Source organism: Sturnira hondurensis, unplaced genomic scaffold (assembly GCF_014824575.4).
Source record: "Sturnira hondurensis isolate 20B ecotype Veracruz unplaced genomic scaffold, ASM1482457v3 Scaffold0017436, whole genome shotgun sequence".
Classification (NCBI taxonomy): Eukaryota; Metazoa; Chordata; class Mammalia; order Chiroptera; family Phyllostomidae; genus Sturnira; species Sturnira hondurensis.
Window position 1 is genome coordinate 614,773 of NW_028090067.1, and position 17,834 is coordinate 632,606.

General features: G+C 37.2%; 1 protein-coding gene across 1 annotated transcript in view; it reads left to right on the plus strand.

Moving 5' to 3' along the window:
- The window catches only part of CLEC2B (C-type lectin domain family 2 member B), a 31,070-nt gene extending 13,509 nt beyond the window's left edge, over positions 1-17,561 (plus strand). The window contains exons 4-6 of the mRNA XM_037068384.1: positions 13,144-13,322; positions 16,330-16,433; positions 17,422-17,561. Coding sequence (XP_036924279.1) covers positions 13,144-13,322; positions 16,330-16,433; positions 17,422-17,530 — 392 coding nt within the window. The 3' untranslated portion in view covers positions 17,531-17,561. The remainder of the gene's footprint in view (positions 1-13,143; positions 13,323-16,329; positions 16,434-17,421) is intronic.
- The last annotated feature ends 273 nt before the right edge of the window (positions 17,562-17,834 follow it).

Here is a 17,834-nt window from a genome sequence, read left to right on the forward strand (position 1 = left end):
GTCTGTCTTCCAATTTTGATTTTTTCCTTCCATATTGGGTTTACTCTTCTATCTTTGTTGTCTCTTCATATAAATTTTAGAATCAGTTTGTTGCTATCTACAAAATGACTTGCTGAGATTTTGATTGGGATTTCATTGGATCTATAGATCAAGTTGAGCAGGAACTAACAGAGAGAAAATATTAAAGTTTACTATCCTTGAACATGGATTATCTCTCCATTTATTTAGTTTTTAATATTTCATTAGAGTTTTGTACTTTTTCTCATATGTATTCTGTTTATATTTTATTAGATTTTTACATAATACCATTGGGGGGTTCTAATATAAATGATACTGTGTTTTTAACTTCAAATACCACTTGTTCATTACTGGTATGTAAGAAAATAATTGACTTTTGTATATCTACCTATACCCTTCAGGTTTGCTATGATCACTTATAAGTTTCCATGTTTTTAATCCAATTCTTTCAGACTTTCTACAAAACAGTAATGCAAAGTAATGCAAAGATTATTTCTTCCTTCATAATTTGTATGCCTTTTTCTTCTTTTTTCTTATTGCATTAGGTAGATATTCCAGTATGATATTTAAAAGGAGTTGTAAGAAAGGATATCCTTGCCTAGAACTTGATACATACTGAGAAAGCATCCAGTTTTTCACTATTAAACACGATATTAGGTGTAGTTTTTTTAATGAAAGTTTTTGTCATCAATGTCGGATTTAAGCAAATTCTTATATTGATATGATACTATGATTTTTATTTTTTAACCTATTGATATAATAGACACCTTTAATTGATTTCCAAATGTTGAACTACTCTTACAGACCTGAAATAAATCCCATTTTTTCATGGTGTATAATTCTTTTTATACATTGTTGGATTTGATTTGCTAATATTTTGTTGAGAATGTTTGCATTTATGTTCATGAGAGATACATCACAGATTTTTTTAATGTTAAATTAACTTTTCATGTCTGAAATATACTCAATTTAACTATAAAGTATTAACTTTTTAACACTCTTAAATAAAAAAACACTCTTGAATTAAACTGGCTAATATTTTAAAATACATGCACATATGTTTCAAAACACTGAACTATAATTTCCCTTTCTTATAATAATAAGGTACTGATATTGAGATTACCTTGGCCTCAAAATTTGAGTTGGAAGGTAATTCCTCCTATTCTATTGTATTTTCTGAAAGAGGTTGTGCAATATTGTAGTTACTTCTTTCTTAGAAGATTAAAAGCATTCCCAACTGAAGCCATCTGGCCTGAATGGTTTCTTTGATATAATTTTTAAATTAAAGATTTGGTATCTTCAGGAAAAAAAAGTATTATTCACATTTACTATTATTTCTTTTCTGTTGTGATAAGTTGTGTTTTTCAGAAATTCCTCTTTTTAAAAAATCTATGGTATTGCTAATCCCTCTTTGAAATTTAAATTTTAAATCATTTTTTCTACTGTTCTATACCATTTTAATTACTGAAAAAGCCAAGTTATGGTTTTAACTTTTTCTACATCTGTTAATTTTTTCTTCAATTGATTTCTGCTCTTATTTTTTAAAAGATTTTATTTATTTAATTTTAGAGAGGGGAAGGGAGGAAGAAAGAAAGGGAGAGAAACCTCAATGTGTTTTTGCCTCTGTCATGCCCCCACTAGGAACCTGGCCTACAACCCAGGCATGTGCTCTGACTGGGAACAGAACCGGTGAAACTTTGATTGACAGACCAGCACTCAATTCACTTAGCTACACCAACCAGGGCAATTTCTGCTGTTATTTTTTAATTGCATTTTTCTATTTTGCTTTTAATTCACCACTCTTACTAACTATTTGAGATAAATAATTATCTTTTTAAAAAGACTTTCTTCTTTCTTATTTTTCAAATTTGTTTATTTATTTTTAAATTACATTTTATTGATGGTGCTATAACAATTGTCCTGACTTATCCCCCTTTGTCCCTCTTCACCCAGCACTGCCCTCTCCCTCATACAATCACCCCACCACTGTTCACATCGTGGGTTGTGACTTTTCATGACCTTGAATATTTCTTGCTAATCCCATCTAGCCTGCAAAGTTTCTTTTGAGAAAAAAGCTGACAGTCTCATGGGAACTCCCCTGTAGGTTACTAACTGCTTTTCTCTTGCTGCTTTTAAGATTTTCTCTTTATCATTAACCTTTGGCATTTTAATTATGATGTGTCTTGAGGTGAGCCTCTTTGCATCCGTATTGTTTGGGACCCTGTGTGCTTCCTGGACTTGTATGTCTATTTTCTTTCACCAAATTAGGAAAGTTTTCTTTCATTATTTTTTCAAATAGATTTCCAATTTCTTGTTCTTTCTCTTCTCTTTCTGGTACTCCTATGATATGAATGTCGAGTCTCTTGAAGTTGTTCCAGGGCTGCTTATACTATCCTCATTTTTTTGGATTCTTTTTTCTTGTCAATTTGATTGGTTCATTTATTTTTCTTCCTTATGTTCCAAACCATTGATCTGATTCTCAGCTTTATCCACTCTACTGTTGTTTCCCTGGAAATTTTTACTTATTTCAATTAGTGAATCCTTCGTTTCTGACAGGATCTCTTTCATGCTGCTGAAGTACTCACTAAGTTCCTTGAGTATCCTTATAACCAGTGTTTTGACCTCTGCATATGATATATTGTTTATCTCCATTTCGTTTAGCTCTTTTTCTGAAGTTTTTATCTGTTCTTTTATTTGAGCCATGTTTCTTTGTCCTTTCCTTTTGGCAGCCTCCCTGTGTTTATTTCTATGTACTAGGTAGAGCTGCTTTGAGTCTGTGTCTTGATAGTGTGGCCTAATGTAGTAGATGTCCTTTAAGGTTCAGTGGTACAAGCTCTCCTATCACCCAAGCTGGGTACTCTAGGTGCATCCTTTGTTTGGGCTGAATATACCCTCCTCTTGTAGTTGAGCCTTGACTACTGTTGGCACATCAGTGGGAGAGATCTATCCAGGCAAGTCAAATGTAAGGTTTGGCAGTGACCACTTACCACCAACTTCTGCCCTCTATGGAGGATCAGCTGTCCAGGAGCAGGGTGGTGGGATTCTGGTGTGGTCTGCAGCTGTCCACTAGGAGCACTAGCCCTGGAGTGTCCTGGGTGGTATAGGCTAAAAATTCCACCCCCACCTGTGTTTTACCCTGGGCCACCCTGCCTGAGCTATAAAGCAATCTGAAATGGCTGCTACCTGTGCTGGGCTTAGAGATTCCCAGATGAAGCCAAGCTGTGAATCTAGGCTGGTTGCTTCTTGTGCCAGATCTGGGGCTCGCTAAGCCTGGATATTGCTTATTTGAGAAGATTTAGGACATTGTGAAGCATGAGCCAAGACCAGCCATTCATATAAAAAAGCTGCTTGGGTAGACCCATAAATTGGGTGGGGCAGAGTCTCTGGGAATCTCCAAAGCAGGCCAGTGTTAGCTGGTCTGATGTAATCTCATATATGGCACCGCTTGCTGGCTCTGTGGCTCTGTGGAGGGGAGGAGTTAGAAAAGGGACAATGGCCTCTGCTCACCTTTATGCCAAACATTTCTGTTCCTCCCTGTATGCCACTGATGCTCTTCAAGCTGCTATCCTGGTGATGGAGCTCAGAGGGAGTGAGTCTGAGTAGGCGAATCTTTGTCTGTGGTCTTTAAGAGAAACTATTTGGGGTTCCAGCAATTTCTTCCACCAACTCAATCCCCACTGGTTTTTGTAGCCAGTTGTGGGGACTTATCTTCATGGCACTGGAATCCTGTGTGAAGTGCCTGGTGTGGGGTTGGGACTCCTTGTTCCTGAGATATCCCACTCAATTTTTTTATTTTTTTTATTTTAATTGTTGTTCAAGTACAGTTTTCTGTTTTTTACTCCCATTCCAGCCCACCAACCCAGCCCTCCCCCACTCCCTCCCATCTCCACCTCCCACCCCCAGTTTTTGTCCATGTGTCTTTTACACTTGTTCCTGTAAACCTTTCTTCTTTTCCCCTGAAATTCCCTCCCCTCTCCCCCCTGACACTGTCAGCCTGTTCTCTATTTCAGTGTCTTTGGTTATATTTTGCTTATTTGTTTGTTTTGTTATTTAGGTTACTGTTAATGGTGAGATCATATGGTATCTGTCTTTCACAGTCTGGCTTATTTCGCTTAGCATAATGCTTTCCAGTTTCATCCATGCTGTCAAAAAGGGTAGGAGCTCCTTCTTTCTTTCTGCTGCATAGAATTCCATTGTGTAAATGTACCAGAGTCCTTTGATCCATTCATTTACTGATAGGCATCTAGGCTGCTTCCAGCACTTGGCTATTGTAAATTGTGCTGCTATGAACATTGGGGTGCATAGGTTCTTTTGGATTGGTGTTTTAGGGTTCTTAGGATATAATCTAGCAGTGAAATTGCTGGGTCGAAAGGCAGATCCATTTTTAGTTTTCTTAGAAAATTCCATACTGTTTTCCATCGTGGTTGTACCATACGAGTCCGCAATTCCACCAACAGTGCACTAGGGTTGCCTTTTCTTCACAACCTCTCCAACACTTGTTGTTTGTTTCATTGTTTATGATGGCCACTCTGACTAGTGTGAAGTGGTATCTCATTGTGGTTTTAATTTGCATCTATCTCTCTGATAGCTAGTGATATTGAGCATCTTTTCATGTGTCTCTGGATCCTCTATATGTCCTCCTCGGAGAAGTGTCTCTTCAAGTCCCTTGCCCATTTTTTAATTAGGTTGCTTGTCTTCTTAGGGTAGAGTCATGTAAGTTCTTTATATATTTTGGAGATTAAACCCTTGTCTGAAGTATCATTAGCAAATGTGTTTTCCCATATGGTTGGTTCTTTTTATTTTAATACTGATTTATTTAGCCATGCAGAAGCCTTTTATTTTGATGAGATCCCATTTGTTTATTCTTTCCTTTATGTTCCTTGCTCTAGGGGACATATCAGTAAAAATGTTGCTGTGTGAAATGTCTGAGATTTTCCTGCCTATGTTCTCCTCTAAGACTTTAATGGTGTTATAGTTTTTATTTAAGTCTTTTATCCATCTTGGATTTATTTTTGTGTATGGTGTAAGTTGGTGGTCGAGTGTCATTTTTTTGCACATAGCTGTCCAGTTCTCCCAACACTATTTGTTAAAGAGACTATTTTTATTCCATTTTATGTTGCTGCCCCTTTGTTGAATTTTAATTGACCATGGAGACTTGGGTTTATTTCTGGGCTCTCTGTTCTATTCCATTGGTCTATGTGCCTATTTTTATGCCAGTACCAGGCTGTTTTGATTACAGTGGCCTTGTAATACAGTTTGGTATCAGGTATTGTGATCCTTCCTACTTTGTTCTTTTTTTTTCAAAATTGCAGCTGATATTTGGGGTCATTTATGGTTCCATATACATTTTTGAAGTGTGTGTTCTATGTCTGTGAAATATGCCATTGGTACTTTAATAGGTATTGCATTGAATCTATAAATTTCCTTGGATAGTATGGACGTTTTGATGATGTTAATTCTTCCAATCCATGAACACGGTATATGTTTCCATTTGTTTTTGTCTTCCTTGATTTCTTTCTTCAGTGTTGTGTAGTTTTCTGGGTACAGGTCTTTTATGTCCTTGGTTAGGTTCATTTCTAAGTATTTTATTTTCCTTTTTGCTATATCAAATGGGATTTTTTTCTTGATTTCTGCTTCTGCTGTTTTATTGTTGGTATACAAAAATGCCTTTGACTTCTAGATACTGACTTTGTATCCTGCTGTTTTGTTGAATTCGTTTATTAAGTCGAGTGGTTTTGGGGTGGAGTCTAAAGAATTTTCTATGTGCATTATGATGTCATCTGCAAATAATGACAGTTTTGTTTCCTTCTTTCTGATTTGGATGCCTTTTATTTTCTTTTCTTGTCTGATTGTTGTGGCTAAAACTTCCAATACTATATTGAATAGAAATGGTGAAAGTAGAAAATCTTGTCTTGTTCCTGATCTTAGTGGAAAAGTTTTAGGTTTTGCCTATTGAGTATGACGTTGCCTATAGGTCTCTCCTATATGGCCTTTATTATGTTGAGGAATGCTCCCTCTATTCCCAGTTTGCTGAGTGTTTTTATCATAAATGGGTGCTGTACTTATCAAAAGCTTTTTCTACATCTATTGATATGATCATGTGTTTTTTTGTCTTTGCTTTTGTTTATGTGGTGTATTACATTTACTGATTTGCAAATGTTGAACCATCCTTGCATCCCTGGGATGAATACCGCTTGGTCATGGTGTATGATCTTTTTAATATATTTCTGAATCTAATTTGCCAATATATTTTGTTGAGGATCTTAGCGTCTATGTTCATCAGCGATATTGGCCTGAAGTTTTCTTTCTCTGCCGTGTCTTTATCTGAGTTTGGGATTAGGATGATGCTGGCTTCATAAAAACAGTTTGGGAGTCTTCCATGATTTTGGATTTTTTGGAATAGCCTGTGCAGAATAGGGGTTACCTCTTCCTTAAATATTTTGTACAATTCTCCTGTGAAACCATCTAGTCCAGGGCTTCGGTGTGTCAAGAGTTTTTTTATTACTGCTTCAATTTCTTTTGCTGTTATTGGTCTGTTCGGGCTTTCTGCTTCTTCTTCATTCAGTTTTAGAAGATTTTATTTTTCTAGAAATTTTTCCATTTCACCTAGGTTTTCAAATTTCCTGGCATAGAGTTCTTCATAGTAATTTCTTATAATCCTTTGTATTTCTGTGGTGTCAGTTGTAATCTCTCCTCTTTCATTTCTTTTTTGTATTTATTTTTTTAAGATTTTATTTATTCATCTTCAGAGAGGAAGGCAAGGAGAGAAGGAGAGAAACACCAATGCATGGCTGCCTCTCAAGAGTCCTCTGTTGGGAACTGGCCTGCAACCCAGGCATGTGCCCTGACTGGGAACCGAACCGTGATCGAGTGGCTTGCAGGCCCATGCTCAATCCCCTGAGCTACACCAGCCAGGGCTCTCCTCTTTCATTTCTGATTGTGTTTATTTGGGTCTTCTCTCTTCTTTTCTTGATGAGCCTGCTTAAAGGCTTGTCAATTTTGTTTATCTTTTCAAAGAACCAGCTCCTGGATTCATTGATCCTCCGAATTGTGTTTTTCATCTCTATGTCATTTAATTCTGCTCTGATATTGGTTATTTCCTTCCTTCTTCTTGCTCTGAGCTGTCTTTGTTGTTGTTCCTCGAGTTCTTGTAGGCATAGGGTTAGGTTGTTTGTTTGAAATGTTTCTAACTTTTTTTAGGTAGGCCTGTGTTGCTGTGAACTTCCCTCTCAAGACTGACTTCATTGTGTCCTATAAATTTTGAGTTGTTGTGAGTTCATTTTCATTTGTTTCCAGAAACTTTTTGATTTCTTCTCTAATTTCATTCTTGACCCATTCATTGTTTAATAGCACGCTATTCAATCTCCATGACTTTGAATGTTTGGGTTTTTTCCCTTGGGGTTGGTTTCTAGTTTCAATCCTTTGTGGTCAGAGAAAATGCTTGGTATGTTTTCCATTTTCTTGAATTTGTTGAGGCTTGTTTTGTGTCCTATCATATGGTCTGTCTTTGAAAATGCTCGATGTGCATTTGAGAAGAATGTGTATTTAGCTTCTTTGGGATAAAGGGCTCTATATATATCAATTAAGTCCATTTTATCTAGGGCATTGTTCAATGCCACAGTATTTTTGTTGATGTTTTGTTTGGAAGATCTGTCCATTTTTGACCACGTGGTGGTAAAATCTCCTACTGTAATTATGTTGTTGTCAATATCTTTCTTGGAGCCCTCTAAGATTTTCTTTATGTTTTTGGGTGCTCCTATGTTGGGTGCATATATATTTACGATGTTAATGTCTTCTTGGTGGATTCTTCCCTTGAGTATTATAAAATGACCTTCTGGGTCTCTCTTTATGGCCCTTTTTTTGAAGTCTATTTTGCCTGATATGAGTATTGCTACCCCAGCTTTCTTTTTCTGTCAATTTTCTTGGAAAATTTGTTTTCAGTCCTTTACTTTCAGTCAGTGTAGGTCTTTTGTCTTAAGGTGGGTCTCTTGTAGGCAGCATATGTGTGGGTCATGCTATCTTATCCATTCAGCGATTCCATGTCTTTTGATTGGAGCATTTAATCCATTTATATTTAAGGTTATTATTGATAGGTACTTACTCATTGCCATTTTTGTACCAGAGTTCCTCTCTGTCTCTCTCTTTTCCTTCCTTTCCTTAAAGCAGTCCCTTTAGCATGTCTTGAAGAGCTGGTTTGGTGCAGGTGTATTCTTTTAGACTTCTTTTGTCTGGGAAGCTCCCTATTTGGCCTTCTATCTTGATTGAGAACCTTTCTGGGTAAAGTAACCTTGATTGCAGGCCTCTGGTTCTCATTACTTGGAATATTTCCTGCCATTGTCTTCTTGATTGGAGCATTTCCATTGAGAAGTCAGTTGCTAACCTTATTGGGGCTTCATTGTATGTTTTTTCCTTTTTCTCCCTTGCTACCTTTAGGATTCTCTCTTTGTCTTGAAATGTTGCCATTTTAATGATGATATGTCTTGAAGTGGGCCTCTTTGGGTTCCTCTTGATTGGGACTCTCTCTGTTTCCTGGATTTGTGTGACTTTTTCTCTCATCAAATTAGGGAAGTTTTCCATCATTACTTTTTCAAGTAGGTTTTCTATCCCTTGCTCTTCTTCTTCTCCTTGTGGTATCCCTATTATTTGGACATTATCGCATTTCGTATTGTCTTGTATTTCTCTTAATTCCTCTTCATTCTTTCTGAGCCTCTTTTCCTTTTCTTGCTCTTTCTGGGTGTTTTTTTCTGCTTTGTCCTCCACCTCACTAATCCAATCTTCTGCTTCATCTATCCTGTTTTTGATTCCTTCTACTGTGTTCTTCAATTTAGATAGTGTATTCTTCATTTCCTCTTAACCCTTGTTGATAGTTTCTATTTCCTTTTTCATGTTGATATAGTTTGCAACGAGTTCATTGTAGTTTCCCTGTAGTTTCTGATAATCCACTGTGAGCTCATGGAGCTTCCTGATAACCATTGCTTTGAATTCTATATCTGATAGATCAGTTGCCTCTGTTTCATCTAGCATTCTTTCTGAGGCTTCCTCCTTTCCTTTCATTTGGGGATTGTTTCTTTGTCTCCCCATTGTTTATGAGACTCTTCTTGTTAGCCTCAGCTTTTTAAATTGATCTGTTCTGACTGCCTGGGTTTATGGTGTGAACTTCCATGGTAGAATATCTGTGAGATTCAGTGGTGCAGTCTTCTTCGGGTATCCTGGTGTTCACCACTTCCACCTACTCTTTTTTGTGATCATTTGGAGGGGTAAGGCAAAATGGTTTAAGACAGCAAGAGAGTATTCTGTGCTATTTACAGTAGCAGCCACTAGAGAAGAGATAGGAGATCCTTTGGCTACATACAGTGTTAACCGTGATCTTCTGCCCAACTAGCCACCTTTTAGAAAGGATGAAAAGAAGATAAAACTCTTGGGAAGGGAAGGATTGTGAGTTGGATGTAGAAAGCAGTGAGGTTGTGGGAGGTCAGATTCTGAGGTGAGAATAAAGGATAGTAAATAGATGTAGTGTCTGAGACAATAGAGCTAACCACTACAGTAATAGAGTTCAGGAAACCGTGAAGTGGGCTAAGATCTGGGAGGGGTGTTGTGGAGTATTTACAATAGTATGGAACAGCTATTGTTTACAATAATATTAGAACAACAATCATATGACAGAATCTATGAGATCTAGTTAACAAGAATAGGGAATATAGGACCTTCAGTAGTGTGCTAATGGAACACGGTGAAGTGAAGGACAGTAAATTACACTATGAATGAGAGTACAGGGAAAACCTGTCAAATGATACAATATAACCAGCTAAGCAAAGAAGACTAAACAGAAAGAAGAAGAATACAAAAATATTATTCAAATAAAACATGTAATGTTTCATTTAAATGAAAAATAATAATACAAATATATTGAAAAATAATAATGAAAATAATAATACAAATATATAATAACTTTCAGGTTCTCTGTAATAACAAAGTGAAATTTGTCTCTCTGTCTCAGCTGTTGGGATGCCCCCTCTTTGAGTTCCACTCTGGTCTTTTCACAGTTCCAGGGTTTTTTTCTCACCTGTGGGTATTTAAAAAAATAAAAAGCAGACTAAGGAAGAAAGAAGAGATAAAATTGGAAAGGAAGGAAGAGGTAATAAAACAAGAAAGAAGAAAACAGAAGCAGTAGGAATTGAGAGATAAAAATAATAAAAATTAAGAAATAAAAAATTATTTTAAAAAAATCAAACAAACAAACAAAAACAAAAACAAAAAAACCTCTTGCTGGTTTCAAACTGGCCAAACCAGTTTTTCTGTCCCAGCAGGCTAAGAGGCAACTGGTATGCTCTTCTCCCTTCCTGTTCAGCACTCAGTCAGCTTCGTGCACTCTCCCCAGGGCTGGTTACACACTCTCCCCAGAGCTAGCCTGGTGCCCCTCTGCAGGGCCCTGGGGGTGGGCTCCAGGCCTCCTGAGGTGCCCATGCTCACTCCAGATTCACGGGTGTGGGCTCCGAGTCTCCTGAGGCATGCACGCTCTCTCCAAGTTTACGGGTGTGAGCTCTGGGCCTTTTGCAGAGGTGCGTTCTCTCTGGGTCCATGGGTGTGGAACAGAGGCATTCCACAAAACTCTCTCTCCTGGGGTTGCAGGTGCACGCACCTGGCCAGGCTGCCTCTGGTGGCACGGACTGGGTTGCACACTCTTTCCAGAGCTATGAGTGGGTGCTCAGAGCACCCATATGTTTGCCACTTAGTCGTTACTCTCCTCTCTACAACTTCAAGCAACCAGGTCTCTACCAGTGCTGCTTAAACCCTGTTTGGCCAGGGAGGGAGCACCGACCCAGCTCTCTCCCAAGAGCCTTGTGGCTGGCCCCAGCAGGCCCCAGGCCTGGGGCTGCAGCCTCCCTGGTCTCAGCACTGATCCCTGGGCCCTTATTGTCCTGAAAGCACTCCCCTTACTGTCTGGTTTTTCAATATCTGCTACAATTTTTGATCTCTTATTTTCATATATGACGTGGTACTGGTGGCTGTCTGCTCTGTTTCTTCATAGATCGGCCGGGTTTTTCTCTCATGTATAAAGGGAAGTGGAATCCGATCCCTCTTACCTAGCCACCATCTTTCTTCTTCCCCACCCGAATTTTTATCCACCACACGTGGATGTGGGACCAACCCCTTGCACATCTGTGCCCCTCCCACCAGTCTGGATAGATGTCCCTTTAATCACGTAGTTGCCAGGCTTCCACTCAATTTTTTTCTGACAGTTTTGAGTGATAGTTGTTCTATACTTTAGTTGTAATTTTGATGTGGTTGTGCCAAGAGGCAAGCCATGTCTGCCTACACTGCCATCTTGACTGGAAGTTAAAAAGTCTTTCTTCTTTTTTAAAACATTCATTTAAAATAATAAATGTTCCTCTAACTTTTAAGGTAATGTTCTGTTTTCTACAAGTTTAATTTTATCTCACAAGTTTTAATATAATATGTACAATACATACCAAAATATATGTAACTTTCTCGTACTTCAAAATATTTTTTACTTTCCATGTTTCCTCTTTGATTCATGAGCTATTTAGCCTTGCTTTAACTAATTTACAAACTTTGGTGATTTTTAATTTTGATTTTTGATATTAATATGTGGCTCAGTTTTACTGTATTCAGGTGGCATACTGTAAGTGTCTTCATTTTTTTTAATTTGGTTACTACCATGCTATTGCCTTTCATTTTGGTAAATGTTTCATGTGCATTTTAAAGAATGCACATTCTGTATTTGTTTCATGTGGCTCTCTATGTTTATCAACCGGCTTAGCTTTGTTAATCATGCTGTTCTGATATCATTAGTTTTATACTTTTTGCTCATTATTTTATCCGTGGTTAAGACAAAGGTGTTATAGGTACTTGGCATCAAGTGACTATAGATGATAATTTAACCAATTGTTTTACATCTGTTGACCTTTAATCACCAGCAGGCCACTTACAGCTGGCAGCTGGACTAATGCCTCTAAAGCAAATGACATGGGAAAACCAGTATGATGATATCTCGTCCTTATGATTGTTTCTGCAGAACCACATTTGGTACCAAAGATTGATTCAGCCTGTGTGTGTGTTCAGAAAAGTTGACACTGCAAATGTTTGAAGACTAAGACTTTGGTATAGGGATTAGGGACATGTTTGTGGGAGGAGCTGGGGAGTGATGGTCTGAAAGGCTATGTCCCTAGACAAGCAATAGTAACTAACACTTTTGGCACATGACGCATTTACTAATGTGTTTGGAGAACCCAGAGATTAGAGAAAAATCAAAGAAGCTAAGACATCTAGCTGCCAAGACGACAAAAGGGAGAGGGCCTGTAAACTTCCTATGCCCAAGGTTTCTGGAAGCAGAACAATGGCCTCTGCTTCACTTCCACCTCCCAAAATCACGCAGATCTGCATTGGTTTCCCCAGGACCATGCGGTGAGGGTGACACCTACTTGACAACAGGCAATCCAACGTATCTTCTTAGGCAATATATTCTCTTTTTTAAATTTGCATTGTTTCCTTAGAGTTTAACACCTTTCCTAGATTATTAGCAGTCTAGTGTAAGTTTGTGATTTCATTANGGAAGCAGAACAATGGCCTCTGCTTCACTTCCGCCTCCCAAATCTCACGCAGATCTGCATTGGTTTCCCCAGGACCATGCGGTGAGGGTGACACCTACTTGACAACAGGCAATCCAACGTATCTTCTTAGGCAATATATTCTCTTTTTAAAATTTGCATTGTTTCCTTAGAGTTTAACACCTTTCCTAGATTATTAGCAGTCTAGTGTAAGTTTGTGATTTCATTACTTGCAGAAAATGCTAGGATTTTGTTATGTTTCATTTACCCAGAAATGGCAAGGGCAGCGGAACACAATGAAAGAAGCACAAGTTCCACTGTTTACTCTGAATGCCAGTGCATTGCAGTTACAATGAATTTGAGGGTCTGTCAAATCCTAAGCTGCTGTCATTAAACATAACATGAAATTTTTTAAGCACTTGTTAAGTGATCGCTACACAATTCTAATCATAATCGTAATCCTTTACGTCACAATCCTGTCTTTCCCTAACAATCACAAATACAGAAGCATATTATTTCATCTGGTTTTTGAAATATGTATTTGTCTCATTTCCAGATAAAGTACATCAGTCTATTCAGTGTTGTTGTTGTCAGTGTTGTTGCCCAGATGGATGGATTGGTTTTCAAGATTACTGCTATTATTTCTCTGATGATGAAAAGAACTGGACTTCAAGTAGAAATCACTGTATTGCTGAACATGCTGATCTAGCTGTGATCGACACTACACATATGATGGTTAGTAACCTAATACACATTCATTATGAATATTATTACATAGGGACTCTGGAAATATTAAAATTTTATTATGATTTTTAAGATTTTTACACATACCTACCTATCTACACAGAATACTGAAGATGTTCAAAATATGCCATGGAACATACCTGGTGATATTTTTGTGTGGATAGGGTAAGACTCATATCAAGTCATAAACCTAGTAGTGATCTTTATCTTTTGAAAAGTATAAATAGAAGAGCTTGAAATATTTGGAAACGTTAAAAGCCAATAGTCCACAATGACAAAATTGCCTCAGGACGGACAGGATTCTTTATTCCCTCTTCCTCCAGAGTCTCGGCCTTGCCTTGCTGTCTGTCTCCGAGGTCTTGTTGCAGCCTGCAGCGCATTGCTCACCACTAGTCACGCAATGGGTGTGTAACCAAAAGTTCTGCCCTAGACAGGAGTATAAGCTTCCAGTGAGCAGATACTATGTTTTTCTTGAAATGGTATCTTTTGCTGTGGCATCATGGCAGATACCAATAAAAGCTTAATGGATCTCTCTTGAAGAAATGTTAATTTACATGACAAAAAATTTAGGAGTGAAGAGAATGTCCAAGAACTTTAATGACAGATTATGAAACTCTGTAGCTCTGCACTTGTGAAATGTGTTATTTCCCCAATCATTTCTGCAGTAAGCATGTGTTGAAGGGTTTTTGTTTTGTTTTGTTTTGTTTTGGTTAACCTCTTTAAAAGGGTCAATATAAGAAATAATGTAACTTGATTTAAATCTTTCTATGAGTAATGTACAATGAAGAAGTGTTTAAAATGTGAAGCATATAGAACAGCAGTCAACATTGTTAGATCTGTGTGTTATTTCTGCGGTGAACAAAGTTAATGTAATCAACCTAAAGACTGGTTCAAATTCAAATGGAAGTGAACCAGGCTGGGACAATTCATAGACCAGTGCAAGGAAACTAAATTATTTTGGAAGCAAGAAAAAGTATGGAAGCCTGAATCAAATGCTAAAATCTAGATACGATAAGACAACCAGAAAAATCAAATCCTCGGGCTCCTTTACATGGGAAGAACTTCTTTGCCAGAATCAATAGCTTCACTCACGAATTTTGCAAGACTTTTGCGATGAGCATTCTGAGAAATCTTTAAGCTGCCTTTTATAGTTCTTCTTGGGAGGTAAGAGGCTAGATTAGCAGCAAGATGGAAAAATACCAAGTGTTAATAAATGTATGAGAGATCAAAAATTAGCAAGACAAACTTTTTAAACTCTTCACTTAAAAGAATCATGTTGGCAATAACTGAAAAAGTAGGGAATATCACAGAACACAAGGAACAGCAGTACACAAAAAATTTAGCTTTGAGTTTAAGAGAAATCATTAAATGTATAGAATGATGATGTTGTTTGGATAAAAAAAGACATCATACAACATCCTAATGTATTTCGAAGATCATAGAAGCCTGTTATGTACTGGGCATAAATGTAAGTGACAGTCAGAGAGAGGTGTACCTGTCTGTGAAGGAGTGATAAGAGAAATCCATTTTAAAAGACTGTTTATCTTAAACAGTTAAAAATAATATGTATGTATTTAAATTACAAAATGTCACTCTTAGTTAAATGAGATAAAACTTGTTTCATGAAATATTTATTGTGTGCATTTTGACCTACTTAAAATTATCTTGCCTCTTTAACAAAAGGCTACATGGACACCCCTGTGTCGAACAAATAAAGATTAATATTTATCATAGGACTGGCTCTAGAAAATATGCCTCCTAGTGGCCTGTCACCAAGACCCCAGCTACTAAACATCATCCAATTTTCCCTAGTATCCAGTGACCAGTCAGTTTCCAATACATTTATTTTTTCTTACATATTTTTTCTGCATTTAAAGAAGTCCTTCGCTAAGTCTAGACCATGAATGTCCTTTTCCCCCTCCCCCACCCCGTCTTGGTCATGCGTGGTACCTAGGCTCCCAGGTCTGCCTTTTTGGTGGAGCACATCCTATGTGAAAGTCTCCCATAAAGACCAGACACTTCTTCCTGGAAATTCAAATTTTAATTTGTTTTTATTACATTCACCACGTTCTCCTTAGCAATAGGATATTTTCTAACTCTATGTTCACATAATTTGAAATCCAGGGAGAATGTTGTATTAATCTCTTCCTTTTGTAATCCCACAGTTTAGTGTTGTTCATTTATTAAACAATAAATTCATAAAATACTGCAGAAGATTAAAATGCCAAAGGTTACTAAATGTCACTGTTATTAGATAGAAATGAACCATAAGTGTTGTGATATCATGATTCCCTTATATTTACCATAAAATTGAAACATGGAGTGATATAATGTAAAACCTATGGTTTTCCAGGTACTGTATTTAGCAGCAGAGCAGACTCAGTGACTTTTTACATACAATATAATTCTATGATAAAATGAGCCCTAAGGTAGCAAGAAAGTTTAACATTGAATGAATAAGAAAAAGAAAAGGAGAAATATCAGGAAAATTATATTTTCCCTGAATGATGGCTTTAAAAATTGAAATGTTTGCAAAAGAAACAATTTGGTAATTAGATTTTGAAAGAACTAGTTATTTGGGGTGCACATATGTATGCTTGTGAGCGTGCATGGATGTGCGTGTATCTGCAATAATTTTGGAAGAGAAGTTGAAATGAAATAATACAGCATTGAACTTAATATACTAGTACTTACTTGGAAGAGGAAAACCATTATAGTAAATGGCTAATGAATAAAAATTGACAAACTCTGACTTTCCATATGTTTATTATTTAAAGATCCTGGAAGAAATTATTTTCATACCGAATAGTTATCTATCTGGAATCAGAATGTATCTTAAAGAAAAGGTATCTCATATCTTTGTTTCACAAAAAAAGAAAGCAGGGTTAGAGAGTAAAACTTTTTTTTCAAAATGCCATAGCTATTTTCTTGTGTAGCTAGGACCTGAATGCTAGTAAAAACTTAGAAGTAAAATTATGAAATCTATGTTGTTTTGAAGGATTTTTTAAGACAACACAAACACACTTCTGATCACTGGATTGGGTTGAAGATGAAAGAAAATCAAATGGGAAAATGGGTAAATGGAGCAATATTTAACCAATTGTAAGTTTTTTTTTTCTTTCTGGAGTTATTTAAATTTATGCAGTGCAACCAAAAGAACTTGTGCATTAGCTACATTTCTCTAGAGCCCAAGATTTGAGAGAATGTTGCAGAGATGAAATGGGGAGGTTGTATCAAGTATTGAGTTAGTTGAATGAGTCAGAGAATCTGGGGGTCCAGATGTAAGGGAAAGATCTCCTACTTGGTTATTTGGAAAATAAAGACCTACTATTCAGAAGCACAGTCCAAAAAAATTTAACATTCCTCTTATTCTAACTTATCTTTTCCAATTCTCTATCTATTTTTCAAGCTTTACGCTACCTGTTTACAGTTCATGAAAAGTTTAATGTTTATTATAACGAGATTCTGTTTGCACTGAGACACAATTTACCCTGGCCTTTGTATTTTCTATTTTATAAAAAGAAAAACTAGACCTAAAGACCTGAGCTCATGTGCACGTGATCTCCGCATGGCCACCACCCCAGATGAGGAGTGCCGGCCACTTTACCCCTTAGCTTGTATTAGGTTTATCACTGACCCAGCAGTCCAAATCGTCCTTTCTTAAATGCCCTCCTTCGTCGGGAGAGGGCATTTTTTTGTGCATTGTCAGGTGTTAACGTATCTCTGGCCTTTACTCCCTTCATCTGTGATGACCAAAAATGTCTCCAGTTCTCACCAAGGGTCCCTTGTGAAGGCAAAATTGCCCCAGGTTTAAAACCTTTGGTGCATATGAACTGCTAGTTCCACTGATTACATGTCATTTTAATATTTTAACAAATACAACTAACTTAATATCATTTTAACAAATATAAATTCTTGAAGACAGACTTTTATGGTCCAGTTTCGTACAAATATCTTAACTCTAGCAAGAAAGTACTTTGTCATGGTACACTTTTTTTGGACTCAGATATTTTTAAAAGGTGTTATTGAGCAAGGTAGAGATCACAGAACTCCCTGCTACCTAGTGTTTAGTCTATTCTCTCTATTGTAGATTTAAAGTGAGTGGAAATGAAACATGTGCTTACCTCGGTGATGATGGTGTAGCAACAGCTAGATGCTACACAGGAAGAAAATTCATTTGCAGAAAAAAAAAACACTAGGTAAATATTTCTAATGATGGACTTATAAACATGGGTAATATAGTTTTATTTCTATGTTTAGATTTTATTTATTTATTTTTAGAAAGAAGGGAAAGGAGAGAGAAAGGGAGGAGAATAAACATCAATGTGCGAGAGAGACATTGGTTGCCTCTTACATGCCCCCACCTGGGGACCTGGCCAACAACCCAGGCATGTGCTCTGACTGGGAATTGAACTGGCGACCTTGTGGTCCACAGGCCAGCACTCAATCCACTGAGCCACACAAGCCAGGGCCTGGGTAATATAGTTTTGATATCTGTAACTA